The sequence below is a fragment of the Prorops nasuta genome, unplaced genomic scaffold (assembly GCF_024137725.1).
Source record: "Prorops nasuta isolate Cenicafe-Biocafe unplaced genomic scaffold, Cenicafe_Pnas_1.2 PNAS00003, whole genome shotgun sequence".
NCBI classification, from domain to species: domain Eukaryota; kingdom Metazoa; phylum Arthropoda; class Insecta; order Hymenoptera; family Bethylidae; genus Prorops; species Prorops nasuta.
In genome coordinates, this window is record NW_027116800.1 from 4,576,198 (window position 1) to 4,599,021 (window position 22,824).

Genomic DNA, 22,824 nt, shown 5'->3' on the forward strand with positions numbered 1-22,824 from the left:
GTTTAAATATCAAATTTTAAAGGGGTTAGTTCCGTATCAGAGGGGATGATGATTGCTTCTTCTAGCCAGTTAGCCAGTCGCGTTCATTTTCTCAGTGCTGAGAGTTCCTCGCAAAGCGCACTTGGAATTACCAGCGATTAGTCGTTGACACGCTCGAATCTTGAAAAGTCACCGGATATGAAAGAAGCCGACTAAACCAATGGTATAATATATATTTTACAGACGGGCTATTTTTACACTCGCGCGCGCGCGCAAGTAGTTTGGATTTTACAGCAAACCACAAGGAAAAATTTTAATTATTTTAAAAACCAAGAAAGTTTGCATAGAAATATTCGAAGAAAATATAAAAACAAGTGATGTTAAAAATGATTAAACCGGGAGTATCTAAGAAATTTGGAGAAAAGAATGACTCAAAGTTGCAATCACAATGGGGAGATATAAGCTGAGATTTTTTGGCCGCCGAATCGGATGAAGAGTAGAAGATCGTGCAAATATTTTGTTGTTGGAAGCTCAAATTGATATTTCCGGTTCATGAAGCAAGAGGGAGAGAAGGAGAGAGAGAAGGAGAGAGAGAGAGAGAGAGAGAGAGAGAGAGAGAGAGAGAGAGAGAGAGAATAAACTATAAGCGGGGCCGTTCAGGGATTCTATTTTCATACAAGTTCTGTTTTACCTTAGTGACCTAAAAATATCGGTGAAATTCGATTAGGCTAGGAGTTACTGGTATCTCTTAGCCGAGCAAAACTTCGGCTAAGATACCTCGGCACTTGTGAGCGTCAGCATACAAAATTAGTAACACTTCCAATTGCACACACGAGAGTATATCCTCCAGTTTCAGAGACTTCACTCCGTGATTCTTGGTAACGGACAGATAATCCAGCCATAATGTTCTAGTCAAACCAGAGGTGGAGTTTTTGTAAAGTAAACAAGGAACTTTGTTTCTTTTCTGAGAAAAATTCCAAGAGTCTGGCATTGTTTCGAGGGTTTCAAGTGAAATGTGAGAGTGAGGCAAAAACTGTGTGAAAGGAGAGGAGTGATCGTCATATGAGTGTTTTTTCTCTTTGCCGGTGGACAAAATTATAGATCGATACATCAGGGTTATCAGGGATGAGCAGTAGAGGCTGCGAGTCGCCTTTGAATATCGTCAGCGAGAGGAAAGCGGTAAACACTGTACCGCTTACCTTGAACGGACCAAATACCGACGCTGAATTCCCCGATAAACAGCCTAAGGTCAAAAACGAATCTGCCGACGACGAAATCAGGGTAATTTCAATGTCACATGCTTTTCCCCATTATTTTCTTCCTCCGACAAACACATCCCGGGTCCACGCGTCAACGACAAATCTTAAGTCACGATAAAAAATATTTCATATATTTGTACTGAAAATAACCTACTAGGAGTTTCAGAAATCGTGAAGAAAACACAATAATTAGTAACGAGAGTACACGAGTTATTGAAAAGAAAAATATAAAAAGATGGAAGAAAAATACCGATCGAATGAACGGTTTCGCGTGCAAGGTTTACCTGTAACGTCGGTGATCGTTAATAGGAGACGAAGGTTTGAAAGAAAATAAAAACAGATATTAAGCAGAGTTTTAGGTTTCGTTCGTGGGAAATGTTTGCATTGGTAAGGAGTGCAACGATTGGACGATATAACTGGATCGAAGGGAGAGCCAATACCGAAAATGAAAAGATTTTCAATTGGAGGTTATATATTATTGAGAAGGAGCTAGCAATGATTGGACGATAAATCGGATTTGGCGGGATTTCTTGTGAATGAACGTATCGTGAGAGGTGGGAAGATTTTGGATTGGAAGATTTGCACTGGGAAGAAGAGCGATGATTGGACGATAAAGCAGAGTTACACATGTTAAGATCGTGACGCATTTTGTGGTCCCCGACGCCGCGTTGCCTGCCTGTGCAAAGATGAAACGAGGTATACATGGGAGAAGCAACCAGTCTCATGTTACTCTCCTTCGCCTGATTTATTCGGAATCATAATAGGCTGCAACACGATACCGGTGGATCGCTTCTCATCATTATACCTTTCGCTTTGTATATTCACCTGGCCACGCTCGTCTTTATCCGAGATCCAAGAAAACCCATGCAAAATTGCTCTTCGCCAATTCTAAAAACCACTGTCGCGTTTCATCAGAAAAATCTCTATACAGAAATCTGTTTACCGCAAATATTATTGCTGATAAGCACCAATTTATTCCACTGGGCTCATTAGTAGAACCTCTCGTTACAATTCAACGGTAAATCGCAGTGAAATAATGAGATCAAAAGTTTGTATCGAGTGGTTAAATCAGCCGCAACGAATAGGAAAAGATAGACTCGATTGCAGTGTCGATTGCATGTTGAAAGGAAATAAGATCCGAGTTTTAGTTGGATGGGCAGGCGAGGGACTAATGATAGTAAAGCCAATGGTAGTTGGAAGGCTGTGGTTAATCTCTGTTAAAAACCAACGAAAATCTCTTCTGTCCAATTACGCACGCTCGTGTTTCTAAAAAAAAAAAAACCCCCACTTCCCAAATAAGATAGAAAACATTAACGGTTGACTCTAATTATTATTCGATAAAAATTGCAAGATCGTCTTGATTAATCGGACTGATGAAAATTTCTCAAATTACAGTGTCGCCCCGGTGAATTGTACAACAAGATCAAAAGCCAGTTTTTCGCCTCGCTCGTCGCTTCGCAATATTCACTTATCATTATTTATGAAATTTTTTGGAACGGTAGAGCGCGCGAATCGAATATCCCCCATGAAATTCGAAACTCGCTCTCGTGCGTGATAAATGTAGAGTTTTTCTACTACGACGACGCGTTTAATCTGGTAACGCAAATTCTTTCTCAAACAAAACATGTACTTTTGCACATTATAAGCAATAATTGAATAAATTTGTTTTCAACATAGAGACAATTAGTACATTATGTATGTGTGCTTGATAGAATTTTGGCCGAAGAAAATTTTTGGCTATGATTTTGGATTTTGTAACGTTTAATGAAAAATCGATAGAAATGGATGAGCTTTTTGTTAGGATTCCATGAGTTGAAAAGATCAGGGTGTATAATTACTAAGGAGTGTGAAGAGGGTATATGGATATAGCAATGAGCTATCTATCCTGTATCTTTCTGCAGCTTGGAACTTGGAACGCGTAAGAAATGTAGGATGCAGCTCGGCGTAACTGAGACCGACCGACTAATGGATTGATCCGCACGCCACGTGATACCCGCGATACGTACACCATGTACGCAAACCATACACACACTCGCATACAGTGTATATATGATAGATAGATATATATGTACATATATATGTTATACCAAAATGTATAGTACCAATACGCAGCTTCAGAGTATCATGTAACATGGATACAGCGCACAGAGACAGAAAAAACAAATATACACGCACACACACACTCGCACGTGCGAAGGCTTGAAACACAGTCATGATTCCTAAGAACATACATAGAACACATTGATTGTTCAAGAATTTATACAACATAAACCATTACACGCTTCACCATGGGATGTAAACAAACTTGATACATTATGGTACATAAATTTATGAATACTCATGCAGTTATACACTTTGATACACATGAATTCCACGTGAAGTAAAGCACATGATACATACGCATACATTGAAAGTATATTTTTCTAGAGAAAATTGTGTTAATACAAGTGAACCATAAAATGTCATTAGTGGATAAATTTTAATTATCAAATAATAATAATAAGGCATTAGAAAGCAACATTCATATTGAATGAGAAAGAGAATTCGATATACACACTGAATTATTATTATAATTAAAAATAATTTTGATCCGAGGGCGAATAGAAGTGCTGAAACTTTATTATTTTCATCAGTTATTGATTTTCTTTCGTTAAAATTAATTAAGCGAAAAGGGGTATTTATATGGAAATAGATATTTATTAAATGAGATATTTTCGTGTTATACTGTACAGTTGTGCGCTAACGAGAGATTTCATTTGCCATGATTGGAAGAAATACAATTTATTGTGCTACTTGATATTTTTTAAGTCCTTATATTTAATGAAAGCTTCTCATTACTTGCCATCAGCTCATTACAATATTCAGTTACTGAATCATAATATCGCGACTTTTTTTTTCAGGAATACGCTGCTACAGCAATAAGCGAATTATTGGGATGGTACGGCTATGAGAAAGTTGACAGTGGTTGTACACGAGGATTGAATTTGGATCATTTTGCACCAGCATCATCAAAGTATCCACAAATGGAAAAAGTTTTCAGTTTCAAATCATCTTCGTCGAGGTCACCCCCACCTCCGAGTTCCACGAGTCCATCTCACTCAAAATTTTCAAGGTCTTCGTCGACTAACTCCTCTGGACTTTTCAGGCATAACGATAGGTCCAGCTCCTCGCCTCTCTCGTTAAAAACGACACCTGTGAATCGGCCAGAAAACTTGGATTCTTCTTCGAATAGCCCTGGTAATGCACGATCCACCTATTTCAATTTTAACAAATGAGCAAGAATTATGATACGTGCTCTTCGATATGAGCAACTGCTGTGGTAACAATAAAATTTATATATAGGAAACTTAAGGAAACTTTGTCATAATTATCCTGAAGCTCTCGTATAGTCTCATATAATCTTGTAGCTTTAGACGGAGTTTCGTAGCTGGGGCTTGTAGCTTTAGCTAGGCTTAAACTTTAAATTGTGCACTTTTAAGACTTCTGTCAGACGTTTACACAACAAGTAGTTAGAAACTTGAACCGAATACCTACGAAGTCTGTGAAAAGGCAAAGAGTAAAAACAAGAGTGTAGCAAAGTTTAATTTATTACCATTATTTTGTAATACTTATCGTTGTTTTTTTTTATTTGTAGATAGATCAACCACGTGTTCCTGGTGTGGTCGGATCAGTGGGTCTTGGGAAGCAGGACGATCAAATTCTATTTCATACAGCGTAATAAATGCTCTAGGACAATTTTGCAGCGAAGCATGCTTCGCTGCCGGAAGAAGGGCCGCTTTTAAAAGAGCAAGGACATGCGATTGGTGTAGACATGTTAGAAATTCCGTTAGCTACGTCGATTTTCAGGTAACTTTTTCATATCAAACAATCGTAAATGTGTTGGAAATAATTAAGAACCCTTATACTTTTAGGACGGCGAGAGTCAACTACAATTTTGTAGCGATAAATGCTTGAACCAGTATAAGATGAACATTTTTTGTCGTGAGACACAGACCCATCTGGCTCTTCATGGTTTGAACAACGTACCTTCGAGTGAATTGGGAAAAAGTGGTCTAATCACGCCTGACATGTGGCTTCGCAATTGTAGATCTCCCACACGTAGTCCTATTGAAGAATTATTAATCGTTGATGACGAATCCATCACGAGATTATCTTCTACGTCGCACGATGAAGAGGAGAAAGATCAGCAGGAGGACAATGGCCTGCAGAAAAGGAGAAAAAACTCCTTTTGTTCTCGCAATCGCTTAAAAAGTAATTTCAATTATTACAAAAGAAAGGAGGAGGAGATCGCTGAAAGGGAAAATTTAATAATCAGGGATGCAGTAAGGGAATCCTTGAAAGACCAGGGAGAATATTGCCGTTTAACGAAAGACTGTCAATCTAATTACACTGAGGATATTTTGAGGCTTTCTCATTCTACAGGTTATCAAACTGGAAGAATTAATACTCATAATTTGATAGATGCCAGGAGTCTAGGAGTTTCCGAGCAATCTAGTAAAGAGGGTAGCATACATATAAAAAATATTAAGGATCTACAAGAGCGGGAGCCTTCCAAAAAGTCTCGAGTACGTAACAGTCAGACTAAACGAAACGACAAGTCTCCAAACTGGATCTCAACATCACCAGCGCCGGCTTTACAGCCCAGCGTCAATCTTCCTTCTAGAACTTTTACTCCGCGCAATTTTCAGCAACAAATGGACTTTTACCCCAACGCCATGTCCTATTTACCAAGACCAGGAACTTCTGCCGAGCCCTCTTCATTCTCCTCGACTCAGCAATCATCCAACCATTCTCTTTTACCTCCAGTCACTATTCTTGTCCCATATCCTATTCCTATTCCTATCCCTATACCTATTCCAATACCAACTCATCTGCTTAACAAATTTATTAACGATAAAAGTCATATGAACAATTCTAAGGAAGAAATGAGCAACGTAGGACCAGCATCAGACTTAGGCAGTTCCACAACTGCTGAATGTCAAACATCAAATTCCGTACACGACAGGCCGAGCAATGAATGTCCAGTGTCAATTGTTGAACAGTCAGAGGTAGACATGCCGGTACAACTGGAAGTAAATAATACACTCAGCGTTACCTCCTCGGCCCATTCCTTATCAACCGTAGTCTCCTCTAGCATTATTAGCAATGAAAAGCTTGGGGTTACAACAGAAAAATGTCGATTGAAGAATACTGCGAGACCACTACGTAAAAGAAAGCGTACAGCAGAAAAAAATCAAGCGGTGGATTTGCAATTAAAAAGACGAAGCAAATTCCTTGCAGTATGAATCGTAAACTCGAGTATTTTCTACCCTATCGGTGATGAATTTTATGGGCAAGGTGCAATAGAAATAAATTAACATTTATATGCTGAATCATCTTTTACCAGTTGCCTTTTCTAAAGACAATTACTTCGATTGTTCTACGTATTTGAAAGATAAATGATCATAATTCTTTACACTGATACATAGTTTATTGTAACTGATAATATACACTTCACAAGTTTCTTATTTCATGACAATCATATACACTAATAAATCGACTGTAACACTTGATTCAATTATTCGTTTACGGCATAAGAAACAATATTTCGTTTAAGTTATATCTAAAGCGCGAATACAAAATTATCTTCTTACATATTTATGTAAAGACAATATTTGAATCAAATAACTTCACGAATTACAAAGGAATTGAACGTTATGAAATTTCTAAATCTAAATTGCATTTCAGACACACCTATCGAATATCTGGTGGTCTTGTTGCGACGAGGAAAACAAAAAAAAATATAAAAAAAATTTCCTCTAAAAACAACAAAAATAATTGTACAATACTACATTATATATAAAAAGACATTTTCGCCACAACTAAATGTGCGGAGTTGATTAGGAAAGTATGCAAGATATTTTACAGCATTATTTAATAATTTGACATCCCGAAAAGAATATACGAGTGGAACGATTATGGTTACACCTTATTAGTTATCCCCTTTCTCAGATTTTACTTTAATCTCTTGCTTCGTAGATTCATCTTTTTCTTCCGTTCCTTTATCTTCACTATCCTTTCCATGCTGCTGTTTTTTATCAGAATTACGGAAGCGATCATAACGCGAATCTTCATCGTCGCTATTGGTGCCTGGATCGGCCTCCCTTAGAATATCGCCGAGGTCTTTGTCGACGTCGTCCCAGAGTTTATTGTCAATGTTGTTGATGGCGTTGTGAAAATCATCCTCGTCATCCTCATCAGCTGCATTATCCTTGGATTTCTCGTTATTTTCAGATTCTACGTTTTCTTTTTGATCAACTTTTCCACCCTCGTTGGAATTACTATTATTAGCTGCATTCGTAGATGAAGTACCGGGAGTCACAGTTGGTGTTTCGGAAGTAGCTGGTGAGGATTTTGCAATCTCTGACGAGTTTACAACGTTTGAATTGTTCGCGGTATTTGTGGTAGACGTTGATGATGTCTGTAAATGAATTCTCTCTGCTTGACGTCGTAAAGCCTTGTCATCGTTATCTCGAACATACCTAAAAGTTAAAAAGGTAAGATTTTATCATTCTGCTATAATTCACCATTAATCTATTGGGCATCGAAATAAAAATACCGCTTCAGATGACTTCTCGTTGAGCAATGAAGCGCTACTGCTCTCTCACTGTTCTCATTACGGGGCAAATAAGCTTTGCACAATTCACAAAATTGTACTTCAACGCGTTTTATGTACTCCGCTCCTACTTTTATCATTTGTTTGTTCTTCGGTTTCTTCTCAGTTTCACTCGTAACATCGCCTTCCTTTTTCTTTTTCTCGTTCGATTCATCTTCCTCTTCTACAAAATTAAGTAAGAACATGAATTAGAATACCAACTGCGCAACAGACATAAATATCTTAGAAATGAAATTGTACCATCCACATCGCCTACGGAATCCAATGTCATAAAGTTTTCCAGGTTTACTTCCTTATCATCTTCTTCGGGTCCACTAGATTCTGCCTCAGCCTCGCCATTTCCAGCTGCCATTCTTTCTTTCAATGCGCTTTTTCTCTGCAACACATTCGCGAATGCATAAATAAAGCGAGACTTGGAAGTAAAAGAGCAAGAAGAATATTTTAATACAGATTTCTAACCTTGATATGATCCAAAGAGCACATGTGCGTTTCGTAAAGCATGGGTGACCTGAATTGGATGCGACAAATGCGACAGAAAGGTGTTAAGAATCTCTTCATTTGTCTATGGGCTTCGGAGAGTTGATGCATTGCTTTTAGAGATCGGTAGTTAAGTTTGCAGATAGGACAAAACATTGTTCGTGAAGGTAAAGTACCACGGGCAGCGTCGCGGCTCTCCACTTTCCGCTGCTCTTGACGTTGCACGACTCGCATACGAGTTAAAGTTACTTTATGTCTCGACGCTATTCTTCGCATAGCTGCACTGTGTCTACCCGAATAGAGATGAAGCGAGTATTCTTTGAAAGTGACGCTGCGATGATTGCAATGCGGACAGGTTAATTTAATAAATTTCCTGCCGTCTCTCCTGCTGGGTAAATCTTCCTCGCTTCTTCCATGCTCACCTTTCTCATTTTCCTCACGCTCTTCATCATCATTTTCATCCTCGTCATCCTAAAAAAATCATTAAAAAATAATTCCCTATAGCTTTTTAGAATTGTCAATATCGTTTATCGGCAAAATCCGATTACTTACCTCATTCTTGTCGTCTTCCTCCTCCTCTTTTATTTCATCGTCCTTTTCCTCCTCTTCCTCCATATTTTGTCGCTCCTGCTTCTCCTTCTTTCTCTTCTCATCCTTGCTACTCTTTTTCTCCTCTTCATCGTCCTCGTCTTGCTCCTCATGCTGCTGAATTAATTGTTGACAATAAATTACGCACAAGTCCGCGATCCGTTTCCAATTTTTAACATGCAACATTTTTTCTTTGTTCTATATATGTACACCATACAGGACGAGTATGAAACTCTTTTGTTGATTCTTAAAGATTACCTTCTCATCCTCGTCCCAGTTGCTCTTGTTATCTTCATCTTCCTCATCCTCGTCGTCGTCGGAAAACTCAGCATTAATAGCTTTGGTCATCTCTCTATCCTTGTCCTTCATGCTCGTTCCTGATCCTGAGTCCTTTTTACTTCCGGAAAGCCTAGTAGTACCGCTACTAATGACACAGCAATTTTTTTTTTGACCTAAATTATTTCCCTTCATTTCGTTCTGCTTCCTTTGTCTTTCGTTTATTTTTGTCCTATTTTAATCATCAATGAAAAATTTGTTCGTACAGCTGATATACGGGCACAAATATCGCGACTGTATATACTCGTTGCTCTTATTATCCCCCATACTGAACGCATTTCGTATTGCAATAAATGTTTACTAGTATGCATGTTTTTATATATTTTATTTATCTATGTTTTTTATATATTTTTGCCAGCATTTTTGCATTTGCATCGTGCGTTTTCTTGTCTTGCGCATTGCCGCGTTTGCAAAATATTCTATATAGAAAATAACGTTCTCGTCTTTATATACACACTTATCATATAGATAGGTTCCAGTCAATGCTAAGAACGACTAAGAACGACAACGCCATCTCGTAAAGTATCAATTTATTTACTGTGAATCGTATCATATCAAAAGTAATTAGAATACGTTTGAGCGGTGCGCCCTATTTACTATAACGCACCGTCTCTCTATCTATGTATATTATGTTTATTTATGCATATATCGATACATCAATTCCCTTTCTTAGAACCCTGCGAAACGCCTCTCGGCAGTATATAAGAATTTTCGATTTTCGAGTCTGTTTGTTCTCTCTATATATTTTCGTTATTATTATAATATGATACACATGACTTCGGTATAGTATTTATATTTATTCTATTTCTATTGATTTTATTGATCATCCTGACTCTCAGGTCATAGTGGTCTATCAGTTGTTTAGTGCACCGACTGTACGGGTAGGTATGGTAGTATATTATAGTATGTATATATATATATATATTTATTTATTTATAAAGCAGGCTACTAGGACGGTATTTTGCGGTTGGTAAGTGATTGATTGATTGAAGAAGTGATTAGTTACCTCCTGCGCAGCGGTCTGGAAGTTGTCATGCGTACACGTTGGATGTAGTCTCGAGAACGAGATCCTAGGAGCTTGCGCCGATAGTCGAGCGAGCTTAGGGTGCGCTTGCGAGCGGTGATGATGTCCGAACGAGAGCTCATACGGTGGAAACCGCCACCCCGACTGCTGGCTCGGGTCGAAATCCGACCGCGATAACTCTGGGAACTCTGATGGGACATTCTGCCCCCACGACTTGAGGAGTATCGAGGAGTCGGGGGTGCCATCTCGCTAATGCGAGGGGGCGGCGGTGCCCCGTAACTCCTCGAAGCCGAATGTCGATCCTCCGACCGGTGGTAAGATGAAGCACGCTCGCTCTGTCTCTTGTCCTCATAAACTCCTGATGCCGAGGATCCCTTATTCTCCTCGTAAGCCCCCGAGGACGAACCCCCGTATGACGAAGAATACCTCTGTGAGCCGCTACCGCCACCTCCTCCCTGCCAAATCAAATTCAATTGTGCTCTCCTTCGGTTTTCTCTTTTTATTGGTTTTATTTTCTTATCTGTAAACTTTTTTATTTGCTTTAATCATTCTCTGTCTGTCTGTCTCTTTCTCTCTCTCTCTCTCTCTGTCTATCTTTCTTTTTTCTATATATCTATTGGATTCTCCTCAATCTCTCTTTCTCGCTATATCTCGCTTTTCTTACCATCACTTATCTCTCGCTTTTCACATCAGCCCACCTTCAATTATTGCAGAGATGTTCCCCCTTTTATATTTTTAAAATAAAATTCTCTTCACCTGTGTCCCTTTGCTCGCTTTTGCTACAGTTCAGTAGTCTCGACAACACCAATTTTTAAGTTTTACCATATTTTTTTTCATTCAACCTTGTAATCTCGTAGTCATTACACCCATTCTTGTTGGATCACCAATACATGGATATTTCTATGCTCGCATTATTAGAAAGAACCTAAATTTACTTCTAGGATCAAAAATAAATTTTCTCCACTCTTCCGATGGACAAAGGAATATTGAATGCATTTATATTAGGTTTCCGGAAATTATAAAACCCAGGAATCATTTCTTTCGTACAAATAATCTGAATTTTTGGACCATAGTGGCATATTATTATTATTATAGATCTTTCCAATTTTCCGTGCAAAAAATATTTCTCTAAGTTTGAACTGAAACTCTCTTGCTACGACGTATTATATCGTTAGATTGCAAAAGCGTGCAAATAAATGCAGATAAATCTTTGTCTTGCACAACCAAGGAGAAAAGATCCGTCTTCGATAAGCGAAATAAGAAAGCGTACACGTTTAGCAGAAAGTATTGCATTTCATACAAGTTTCTTCTTTTCCATTGGAAAGATCTATTATTGGATATTTGACGGAAGCGATTGCACGTCCACTAGGACATAATTTAGAAAACTGTTCTCGTTGAAAGTATTTCAGTTTTATTCCAAGAGGTGCGGCAATGCAGGGATGATTTCATTAACTCTCTCGCAAGAAATCGAGATATTCTCTAGTACTCTGTATTAATCTCGCTCTAAACATCTTAGATATTTTGTTTCATGTCAATATTTAATACGGTTTTGCTCAAATACTAGTGCAAATACCATCGAGGTATATTGTGCTTTTAATATCTGATGCTTTCACAATGTTCCACCAGTAGTGTCCCAACGCAAAAAGAATGGGTGTTCAACTAGCCGTTGGCACGTCGCTTGAAAGAAAGTACGACAACTTATGAATGCCTTGCCTAATAGTTTTTAACTGACGAGTGTCCTGAAATTATTTTTACTCTTGACAAAAGAGAGACTAATGCTTTCTTAAAGTTTATGTTTTTGAATATTATGCTGTTGCAATATTAATCAAGTTTCAGGACCATCGTTTAGTTGCTCTACATAGGATTTTACTATTATAATTTTGCAAATTAAAAGCAAAAATCATTACAAATTGAACATAAGTATAAATATGTCAGAGCAGTGTCTGGTCAACGCTTTTCTTTAGAATTTATCACTTCAAAATTAGATAAGTTGATTTGTAGCATACCTGATAAGAATCACTTCTGACTCTTTTACGAGCTGAATCACTGGATGACCTATGTTCATCTCTTCCAGAATATGATTCCTGTAATTAGAATAATAATTTAAAAAAGTCCATAATTAGTTAGACATTTAAAAGGTTCAAGATAAAACTTACACGAGGACGCTTGTAACTATTAGAGTGTTCGCCTCTTCCTCCCCCCCTACTGGAATATCTTTCTGATCCTCCTAAAAAAGGAATAATAAATATAAAAATTTTTACAAAGCTCAAGTTAGAAACAAAATATAATTAAGTAAAAATATGAAATAGTTACCAGAGTTATATTTTGAGCGTGAATCATAGCTGGTAGTTGAATATTTAAATCTCCCACCTCTAGAAGATGAATATCCTCCTCTACTGGACATATTTCCACCAGAGGATGTTCCTGTCCAATCATTACTACCACTGCCACCACCACGACCTCTATATGAGCTACCACCACGAGAATTGAACCCTCTACCACGGGAGCTCATAGTAGAGCTGATAAAAAAAGTTATAAATTGATCAGCAAAACATACTTTAGTATTGCTAGCTAGTACAGCTCAATAAGTATTTCAAAACTTTTGGCTATCAATACAAACCTGTATTTATTGTAGCCGTAGCTCATAATTGAAAATTACTGGTGAGCTAAATGATGTTAGATTCTATGTGACCAGTTTATAGAATAAACAGGATCTTAATTGTAGAATTTCTTCAATATGGATTCTATAAAAAAAAAGTAAGTAGTAATAACTAAAATTCCATAATAAGCAACAATGCTCTTGGAGAAAAAATGGATTTAAAACAATATTAAGGGTAATTATGACGATTAATTTTTAGACTAGCAGGTTACTGTACCCTTTCATTACAGTAACCTGTATTCAAGCAACGGGCAAGAAGTGGACGAAAAATACACTTGAAATATATTATTCAGGACAAACGAAGAAAATTTAAAGCGAACGCACAAACAACAAATTTTCATTTTTTCTTGTAGAATTGTTTTCACGGCTTCATTTACTAATTTTACCAAAATTCCAAGCAAAAATCAATAAATTTATATGAGTAGTATGAGGCAATGGCTACAGTTTCTGTTCTATCCTATTGAATTTTGTCGTGTAAGGCAAGACGTTTTAAGATTATTGTAAACAGTTAAATAACTTACCACAGTGGAAATTCTGCCAATGAATGAAACTTTTTTTATTATAAGAAACTTTCTTTGCAAATAGTTTTACTCGAGAGCACGTAACGGATGCGCACACCGAGTCCAAGCTAAGAACCCCAAGAACAGAGAAGTTAAAATGGTGGAAGTGAAGCGAAGCGAAGCGAAGTAGAAGCGGTATAAGTTGGTTTGGTATTGGTGAACATTGATGAAGAGTAGTGTGTCAGTGTATGAGCTTGTGTGTGTATGTGTAGGGCGGGAATGAAATAGAAAGAAGGGGGTGGGGATGGAGAAGAGGGACTGAAGAATGGAAACTCACTACAAAAATCACCGAAACTTCGCTGTCTTACCGGTTGTGTCGCGTCGGGCGATGTCAAAAATGGCTGTTTAAAAAAGGAAAACATTGGAAAAAAGTTGGAGTACAGATTCTAACGAAAGAGTGGCAACAGGTTGCCGAGCATGATTATGCAGTACAAAACCTTACGGCTTACACCTGCCCAATCTGCCTTATAGCCAAGCCTGATTCCGCTTCCTTTTGGAAACAGTCGGAAACAGAAAAGTTGGAATCTACTTAGGGTGAATTTCACCAGTAAGGTCTAACTTAGAGTGATATAATTCACGTCACAGGAACTATATCATTTTAAGATAGAATTTTTGCCTGCCGACTTAAAGTGGTATAGTTCCTGTGACATGAATTATATCACTCTTAAGTTAGACCTTAACTGGTGAAACTCACCCTTAGGGCCTCCGCACACAGTTTCCGTAGCTACATTACGTTACGTTAAGGCAGGATTAAACTTAATCTTAGCTTAGCGCACACAAAAGATTGCTAAAGTTAAGTTTTTTGAGGCAGGATGCTTGTAATAAACAGGTCTGAGGTGATATTTTTATATTTATAAAAAATTTTTGCAACTATTATTGTAGTTGCCTTAACGTAACGTAATGTAGCTACGGAAACTGTGTGCGGAGGCCCTTACAGGCAAAGTCCCATTACACTATTACACACTACACTACACAGGCTGTGTTCCGTTATTAACTTTGAGTACTGAAAATCTATAGTTTATGTCACGCAAACTATAGATTACTAGTACTCACAGTCAATAACGGAACACGGCCACAGTAGGAAATTGAATCGTGCGTGTTCAGCTATAGTGTAGTTTAAGGGTGTTTTTCTAACAGCGGAACATCTGAGATTTCGTGTTATTTGACTATAGAAAATTTTACTATAGTCAAATTATTGATTTCCATTTAATTTAAATATTAAACGTAGTAACCAAGATTAATTGAGTAAAATGACATTTATAATGAATAATAAAAGCAATTAAACTAAAATAACCATTAAATTGTAACTATCTACGCTTTTATTAATTATAATAATGTATAGTAAGTGCTTCATTGCTATAGTTAAATAACACAATCCACAATCCTATGTTCCGTTGTTAGAGAAAAACCCTGTATATAAATGTATATGTATAGGCAACCTATGCCACAAAGGGTGCGTTCCGAGTCACGCATATGCGCGCAGTAAGCACTTAAATTCTATAATAAATGTGACATAAACTGTACATTCTATGCGCTTCATGCGTAATTTGGAATGCACCCAAAGATGGCAGTCAGCCTTCCTTCCCCTCACCTTTCGCGTAGTTACCCCGCAAGATTATGCTCTCTCAAGGTACTTCTTATGTATGTATGTAGTATGTACTACCTCCATGAAAACCCTGTATAGAATGTACATACACGTTCAAAACTGAATCATGTACAGGTATAGTTTCTGCTTCCCTATACTATCTTGTAGCAAAAATGCTTCTCGCAAAATTGATTCATGTCCATCTCAACATTCTCAACTCCTCTATACTATCTTATAGCAAAAATTTAAAGACAACAGCAGACGAAACGCGACATCGACAAATATGAAGATGACGTTTTGGACGTAGTAAAACTATTATCCAGAAAGCATATTATTTATGTTGGAAATGTAGGGATGTCGAAAAATGGAATGGAAAATAATGCAAATATGGTGCATATATATAATATTATTTATCAAGTATAAAAGGGAAGAGATCGGATGTAATTTTCAGCCTATATAGAGAAAAAAACATCAGATAAGTATTATTAAGTATCGGGAGCAGCAAGTCAGAAGAAAGATTAATTTAACAAAGCAAAATATTCTTTAATCTTTCTTTTGATTTACTGCTCCCGATACTTATCTGATGCTTTTTTCTCTTTATAGGCTGAAAATTACATCCGATCTCTTCCCTTTTATACTTGATAAATAATATTATATATATGCACCATATTTGCATTATTTTCCATTCCATTTTTCGACATCCCTACGTTTCCAACATAAATAATATGCTTTTTGGATAATGCTTTTACTAAGTCCAAAACGTCATCTTCATATTTGTCGATGTCGCGTTTCGTCTGCTGTTGTCTTTAAATTTTTGCTATAAGATAGTATAGAGGAGTTGAGATGGACATGAATCAATTTTGCGAGAAGCATTTTTGCTACAAGACAAGAGTTGAGTTCGGAATTAAACTCTTTTCACTCCGACGGAGCTTTCCCTAGAATTCCCTATTCACTCCGTCTAGTAATTCTGTGTCCGGGAGCAAGTTAGAGAGTGAATAGGGAATATGGAAGAGCTGTGATAGCTAATTGCTATTCTATCCCCACTTCTAAAAGGAAAATAGGGGTAAGAATAAATAAGAAATATTGGCACTAATTGGGAGCTCCGTCTGACTAGTTTAAGCGGGAAAGAAGCAAAATTGACAAATGTTGGTTTCATTATTTTGGAATTAAATTTCAAACGTTTGTTTATATAAATCTAAGGGCCTGATAAAGTAGGTGAAATAAAATTTAAAATAATACAATATCGTGTATAGTTAAAAAATTAATCTTTTATTTCTTTTTAACAGTTGTTATGAATAATGAATTTAGTTCGTGTAGACTCTACCAATTTTAATTTAATTTATTTTGATAAAATAAAAATGGATGTCCTACTGCAAGAAAAAAGTAGTGAGTAGTTTATAAAATTATATTAAAAATATATGGAGGGATAAAGTTGCTACTGGAATTTTTCATTTTTGCTGTACTACTAAATTATTGCAATTAATTGAAAGAAGACAGTTATCAAAATAAATTAAATTAAAATTGGTAGAGTCTACACGAACTATATTCATTATTCATAACAACTGTTAAAAAGAAATAAAAGATTAATTTTTTAACTATACACGATATTGTATTATTTTAAATTTTATTTCACTTACTTTATCAGGCCCTTAGATTTATATAAACAAACGTTTGAAATTTAATTCCAAAATAATGAAACCAACATTTGTCAATTTTGCTTCTTTCCCGCTTAAACTAGTCAGACGGAGCTCCCAATTAGTGCCAATATTTCTTATTTATCCTTACCCCTATTTTCCTTTTAGAAGTGGGGATAGAATAGCAATTAGCTATCACAGCTCTTCCATATTCCCTATTCACACTTACAGCGGTCATTGTACGTTTCGGGGGACGGCGACACTTTACCACCCGTGAGCAGGAATTTAATTATTTGAGGTTGGCAGCACTAAGGCTTGAAACCTTTTATTCAAGATACGCTCTCGTATAAATTTGCTGTGCGCTCTAAGCATATGCTGCGTGTATGTGTGTGTAAACTGTACTACAGTATATTTCTCCACTGCCGGATTGCAATTTAGAACAAGCTAGTGAGTGTGACAAATAAATAAAAAATGTCATGTAGCAGAAGGATAGATTATAATAAAAAAGAATTTGTTGATTAATTACACAAAACAACAACAAGATAATAAATTATATGGAATTTTTATACACAGAAATATAATACCAGATAAGTTATTGTGTATTTTTATTTTTCTGCATGAATAAATTAGTATGGAAGTATAAGAGAGAAAAATTCTTTGTTAAAATGTAGATTTTACTTTGCAGGTTATTCTAAATGAATGTTGGACTTTCCTCAATTATGTGTAAGCAAGAGTAAACTGCAGCGATACCTTTAACAGTTAATGGATAAGCGTAACTGAGGTTAACGATAAGAAACTGGATTATAAATTCAAGTGTCAGAGCTTTTGATGATTATGCTGAGTATTTTACGTAGAAAAATAATTGTTATTTGTGTATGAGTTTCAGTCCATTTAAGTAATACTGTGGACTTAAAATTAGTAAGAAATGTGTAATCTGGTTAATGTAATATAATATATAAATTAGTGTAAAATTTCTATTGGCACACGTCTCAAGTTTCATATAATTCTATATATTTTGACTGTCAATTCTAAATTTTTATTTGGATACATATATAATTACAGATTATGACTTGCATCTAACTGACTTGACCGTTGAGTAAAATAATTATTAACCTTAAGTCTTACAAAATACATTTCACTCTCTACATTCTTACGAATTTTTATGATTTTAATTAGAGGCTCGTCCCTCAATTCATTACTCTATTGCAATATAATTTAATATACTATATGGTTATTATATTTTTCAGATTTTGTAAACTGACAGCTGTTTGAAAAATATAAAGTTCTATCTTTACAAGACTATATTGAATATACTATAGAAATAGAATTTCAAATAAATTGTATATGATGCAGAAGCTACAAAAAGATGAAATAATAAAGGAACGGTGTAACATACGTTTTAATCAATTTATTTATCCTCTCTATTTATGACAATAAATTCAATTTCTCCATCATTTAGCAGGTATTGGTTTTTTATTAATATCAATTTTTCTATTACCTTCTCTGATGAGTATCTATCTATAATAAATAATGGAGCTTAAATATGTATAGCATGAACTTACTTTTAAGCTATAAATTTATACATTTTTTAAAGTTGAATATTAATCATTTTTGCACAATATCTTTCATATTTTAAAAAATACCAATTTCTTATTATCTTTAATATTGAGCTTATTATATTATGGATAATTTTGGATATATTAAATGCATCGTTAATTAAGTGCTAAATAACTTTACATTTATAAGCTTTTTTATTTATATAAAATAAGAATATGAAAAGAAAGGTTTTGATAAATGTGTACTAAAAATTAAAATAATATACTGATTTTATGAAAGTTTGTAAATTTTATCATTTCTTCATGTGGTTAATAAAGCCATATGTAATATTTAAAACTTCTTAGTTTCTTTTTATTATATTTGTGTTTATTTTATATGAAAGTAATAAATGTTTTCACATTTCAACACGCAACGGGTGGCAACGTTCACGCAAAAATCTTGTTTGGCAGGTCTTCACGCACATACACATACATGCAAATATTTATTTATACATGATTGTTTGTCAAAACAAATTTTACGCTTAGACGTTACATATTAGTTTTAGATCTAATTAGAAATTAACAGTTCTTAGATATTTGTGAAAAGCATTTAAACACTTCATATAAAGTATGAGTGCAAATAAGAAGGAAAGAAACTTATGGATTTTTAATGACTTCAGATACTTCATTAAAAAAAGCACAAATGATAAATTGTACTGATTATATATATAGAAGGGTTAGATTATTTTATATTTTTGTAGATTCTTTTGAAAATATTTTTCTTTTCAGATATTTGTACTGTATAAGATATAAAGAGCTCAATTGCAAAGCTAATGGACGTTTTTATAATAATGAATTTCATCCATCTGACATACTTCATAACCATGAGCCCAATATTATAAACAATAAGAAGTCTGTATTTTATAAAAAAATGAAAGAATCAGCAAAAATTAATGGAACGAAGCCTAAACAAATTTATAATTTCGTTGTTATGAAGTAAGTATACACATATAATTATATATCATAAAATGATCATTTTTCTCGTTTTTGTAATAAATATTTAAATAATTTCTGGGTTAGTAATCAAGAAATTGAAGCTGAAACCTCGTTTACCACCTGCAGGCGAACGCTTCAGCGTTATATTAAAAAGATTAGTGATAAATCAAATATTATTTTAAAGGAAAATAATCTTAATAACTTAGCAAAATATATAACCAAAGAACAAACAAATTCAGATAAAATTAAATTAAATACAAAAGTACTAAGAAACGATGCTACAAACATATTAAATATAGTATTTTATGATTTCAATTTTATACAAAGTATACTGCAATCTGCAGAAAGTATGTTTATCGATGGAACATTCAAAGCAATACCTAATTTGAAAGACAAAAACATACAATTACTGACTATTTTAATTTCAATAAATGAATATCCAAATAAAGTAAAACATTTATTATTAATTGTATTATTTTTTGTAAAAAGGCTGCAGATTTTTAATTACTTTACTTTCTCATTTAGGCTATTCCGTGTTTTTGGATTCTCATGAAGAACAGACGCACACTGGATTATTTAGAGACATTTGAATACTTAAAACATGATTTTACTACTCTCAAACCAAAATTAATAATGCTTGACTATGAACAAGCTATGTCAAATGCCATACAAATAGCTTATCCTAGTGTAGAAATTACACATTGCTTTTTCCATTTTTCACAAGTAAGTTTGTGAGTTATATTACTAAAATATTTTCTATATATATGTGTGTATCTAAATAGTGAATCAGTTTAAACGATATATTTTTTTTGTAGCCTGCGCCAGCACTTCCCATAGAGGACACATTATTTTAAAGCTCATATTTAATATCATTTCGAAACGCAGATGACTAAAAAATGACTTAATAATAAGACTTTAAAACAATATGCACTGTATGGGAGTGTGATGAAATTACTAATCCAACAATATTAGAAAAGCAGTTTACGTTTCACGATACGTTTCTGAGATTATATATAATGAAGTCTAATATCTACTATATTTGTTCATCTCATATTAAACTCTTCATTATTATTTATTTTAAGGCATTAATTAAGAAGGCCCAAAAACTTAAAATAATAAGTAAAACCAAGAATAAATTGTTATACCCAGAAAGATTTTTAATTATAAGAAAATTAACATTGCTAGCTTTATTGCCACCTGCTTATGTAAGAGGTGTATTTCAACAATTGAAAAAAGATATACAGTCCCAATTTGGAATGTTTTTTGAAAAGTATTTAAAATATTATGAAAACTTTTGGATTAACGAGGTTGAACCCCACAAATTTTCAGTTTTCAAATTGATTAATAGAACTAATAATTACTCAGAATCATATAATAGAAAATTACATGCAAATTTAGGAAAAAAACCAAACATAAATTCCTTTATCAGTGAGTATATACAGTATTTTATAAACTATCAAAATGTAGAAAGATTTAAAAAAGCTTATCTCTTTTCTGTCTTTAAATTATGTTTTGTAAAAAAGTGATGGAAAAAATCTGGCATATATAGCTGTTGACAGTTTCTAACACTGCAGTTTCTAAAATTATATAAGAATTAATTGGTAACATCCGTATTTCTAAAAAAAACCGAATTGCCTTGGAATAATAAAAATGATATTACCCACATTTTTAAAAATAACGAAATTTAATGACAACGATCGTTTCTTTCATTTCCCTTATATAGAGAAAACACCTCAAAAGATTAGTTATATAGTTGTAGATCACTGACGATGTCTTACAATGTGAGTTCTTAAAGTTACAAATATCTCCGACTTTCTTTTAACTTCTTTCTTCTTCTCTTACAGAAATAAGTCTTCTTTTTTCTATTGTTTTGCGTAAATATTTTACCTATAAAATATATAATTTTCAATACTACTGTTTTAATTTAAAAATACTAATTTAGGTTTTATACAAATGTTAGTAAAGGAAACTAATATTGAAATCATGCAAATGAAAACTAATATATATAGGCCACGAGAGAAAAAATCTAAAACAATAGATTTCAATAATGATATCCAAGAATTTTATTCCAAAATAGACAAAGTTGCTAATAACAAAGAAAGAGACTCACAGATACTAAATTTACTTGATACATTTGGAAGCATTAAAGAATTAAAAAAACAAGAAAAACTGAATATATCAAAAAGTTTGGTAAACATGGGCAGACGAGAGCAGGAAGTTCAAATTAAAGAAAATACTAATATTCCCTTTATAGATATAGATAGATACTCATCAGAGAAGGTAATAGAAAAATTGATATTAATAAAAAACCAATACCTGCTAAATGATGGAGAAATTGAATTTATTGTCATAAATAGAGAGGATAAATAAATTGATTAAAACGTATGTTACACCGTTCCTTTATTATTTCATCTTTTTGTAGCTTCTGCATCATATACAATTTATTTGAAATTCTATTTCTATAGTATATTCAATATAGTCTTGTAAAGATAGAACTTTATATTTTTCAAACAGCTGTCAGTTTACAAAATCTGAAAAATATAATAACCATATAGTATATTAAATTATATTGCAATAGAGTAATGAATTGAGGGACGAGCCTCTAATTAAAATCATAAAAATTCGTAAGAATGTAGAGAGTGAAATGTATTTTGTAAGACTTAAGGTTAATAATTATTTTACTCAACGGTCAAGTCAGTTAGATGCAAGTCATAATCTGTAATTATATATGTATCCAAATAAAAATTTAGAATTGACAGTCAAAATATATAGAATTATATGAAACTTGAGACGTGTGCCAATAGAAATTTTACACTAATTTATATATTATATTACATTAACCAGATTACACATTTCTTACTAATTTTAAGTCCACAGTATTACTTAAATGGACTGAAACTCATACACAAATAACAATTATTTTTCTACGTAAAATACTCAGCATAATCATCAAAAGCTCTGACACTTGAATTTATAATCCAGTTTCTTATCGTTAACCTCAGTTACGCTTATCCATTAACTGTTAAAGGTATCGCTGCAGCTTACTCTTGCTTACACATAATTGAGGAAAGTCCAACATTCATTTAGAATAACCTGCAAAGTAAAATCTACATTTTAACAAAGAATTTTTCTCTCTTATACTTCCATACTAATTTATTCATGCAGAAAAATAAAAATACACAATAACTTATCTGGTATTATATTTCTGTGTATAAAAATTCCATATAATTTATTATCTTGTTGTTGTTTTGTGTAATTAATCAACAAATTCTTTTTTATTATAATCTATCCTTCTGCTACATGACATTTTTTATTTATTTGTCACACTCACTAGCTTGTTCTAAATTGCAATCCGGCAGTGGAGAAATATACTGTAGTACAGTTTACACACACATACACGCAGCATATGCTTAGAGCGCACAGCAAATTTATACGAGAGCGTATCTTGAATAAAAGGTTTCAAGCCTTAGTGCTGCCAACCTCAAATAATTAAATTCCTGCTCACGGGTGGTAAAGTGTCGCCGTCCCCGTTTCGGC

At 34.2% G+C, this 22,824-nt stretch overlaps 3 protein-coding genes across 9 annotated transcripts; 2 read left to right on the top strand and 1 right to left on the bottom strand.

Moving 5' to 3' along the window:
* The first annotated feature begins 46 nt into the window (after positions 1–46).
* Sobp (Sine oculis-binding protein) lies at positions 47–6,557 on the top strand. 3 transcript variants are annotated; one of them, XM_066747811.1, is made up of 5 exons: positions 377–994; positions 1,081–1,260; positions 4,139–4,475; positions 4,873–5,084; positions 5,150–6,557. In XM_066747811.1, the coding sequence occupies exons 2-5, from the start codon at positions 1,105–1,107 to the stop codon at positions 6,521–6,523; spliced, it is 2,079 nt and encodes a 692-aa protein (XP_066603908.1). In that variant the 5' UTR covers positions 377–994; positions 1,081–1,104; the 3' UTR covers positions 6,524–6,557. The 3 variants fall into 3 exon arrangements, with proteins under 3 accessions (XP_066603909.1, XP_066603908.1, XP_066603910.1); XM_066747812.1 differs by lacking the exons at positions 377–994; positions 1,081–1,260 and adding an exon at positions 47–202; XM_066747813.1 differs by lacking the exons at positions 377–994; positions 1,081–1,260 and adding an exon at positions 1,277–1,934.
* A 129-nt stretch (positions 6,558–6,686) lies between these two features.
* Ciz1 (Ciz1 zinc finger protein) lies at positions 6,687–13,648 on the bottom strand. Of its 3 annotated transcripts, none has more exons than XM_066747810.1 (12): positions 13,499–13,648; positions 12,939–13,062; positions 12,632–12,837; positions 12,475–12,545; positions 12,325–12,402; positions 10,301–10,773; positions 9,217–9,379; positions 8,923–9,075; positions 8,353–8,841; positions 8,134–8,269; positions 7,837–8,056; positions 6,687–7,759 (listed from the first exon to the last, which is right to left on the bottom strand). In XM_066747810.1, the coding sequence occupies exons 2-12, from the start codon at positions 12,962–12,964 to the stop codon at positions 7,210–7,212; spliced, it is 2,565 nt and encodes an 854-aa protein (XP_066603907.1). In that variant the 5' UTR covers positions 12,965–13,062; positions 13,499–13,648; the 3' UTR covers positions 6,687–7,209. The 3 variants fall into 3 exon arrangements, with proteins under 3 accessions (XP_066603907.1, XP_066603906.1, XP_066603905.1); XM_066747809.1 differs by having other exon boundaries at positions 8,923–9,072; positions 9,217–9,382; XM_066747808.1 differs by having other exon boundaries at positions 9,217–9,382.
* A 3,493-nt stretch (positions 13,649–17,141) lies between these two features.
* Positions 17,142–20,813, top strand: LOC136785657 (uncharacterized). Of its 3 annotated transcripts, XM_066746829.1 has the most exons (6): positions 17,142–17,847; positions 18,004–18,218; positions 19,081–19,287; positions 19,372–19,735; positions 19,813–20,010; positions 20,370–20,813. In XM_066746829.1, exons 2-6 carry the CDS (start codon positions 18,184–18,186, stop codon positions 20,811–20,813), a joined length of 1,248 nt encoding a protein of 415 aa, XP_066602926.1. In that variant the 5' UTR covers positions 17,142–17,847; positions 18,004–18,183. The 3 variants fall into 3 exon arrangements, 2 of the variants coding, with proteins under 2 accessions (XP_066602926.1, XP_066602927.1); XM_066746830.1 differs by lacking the exon at positions 20,370–20,813 and adding an exon at positions 20,103–20,225 and having other exon boundaries at positions 17,142–18,218; XR_010824698.1 differs by lacking the exon at positions 19,372–19,735 and having other exon boundaries at positions 17,142–18,218; positions 20,370–20,471.
* The last annotated feature ends 2,011 nt before the right edge of the window (positions 20,814–22,824 follow it).

Excerpts from the sequence above, each read along its gene's own strand:
- Sobp (XM_066747811.1), top strand. The coding sequence starts at position 1,105 with ATGAGCAGTAGAGGCTGCGAGTCGCCTTTGAATATCGTCAGCGAGAGG. Across the intron at positions 1,261-4,138 it reads CTGCCGACGACGAAATCAGG|GAATACGCTGCTACAGCAAT; the intron begins GTAATTTCAATG and ends TTTTTTTTTCAG. Across the intron at positions 5,085-5,149 it reads TTAGCTACGTCGATTTTCAG|GACGGCGAGAGTCAACTACA; the intron begins GTAACTTTTTCA and ends TTATACTTTTAG.
- Ciz1 (XM_066747808.1), bottom strand. The coding sequence starts at position 12,964 with ATGAGCTACGGCTACAATAAATACAG. Across the intron at positions 9,076-9,216 it reads ACTGGGACGAGGATGAGAAG|CAGCATGAGGAGCAAGACGA; the intron begins GTAATCTTTAAG and ends CAATTAATTCAG. Across the intron at positions 7,760-7,836 it reads ACGAGAAGTCATCTGAAGCG|GTATGTTCGAGATAACGATG; the intron begins GTATTTTTATTT and ends TTTAACTTTTAG.
- LOC136785657 (XM_066746829.1), top strand. The coding sequence starts at position 18,184 with ATGACAATAAATTCAATTTCTCCATCATTTAGCAG. Across the intron at positions 18,219-19,080 it reads ATTTCTCCATCATTTAGCAG|ATATTTGTACTGTATAAGAT; the intron begins GTATTGGTTTTT and ends TTTTCTTTTCAG. Across the intron at positions 19,288-19,371 it reads TATAATTTCGTTGTTATGAA|TAATCAAGAAATTGAAGCTG; the intron begins GTAAGTATACAC and ends TTTCTGGGTTAG.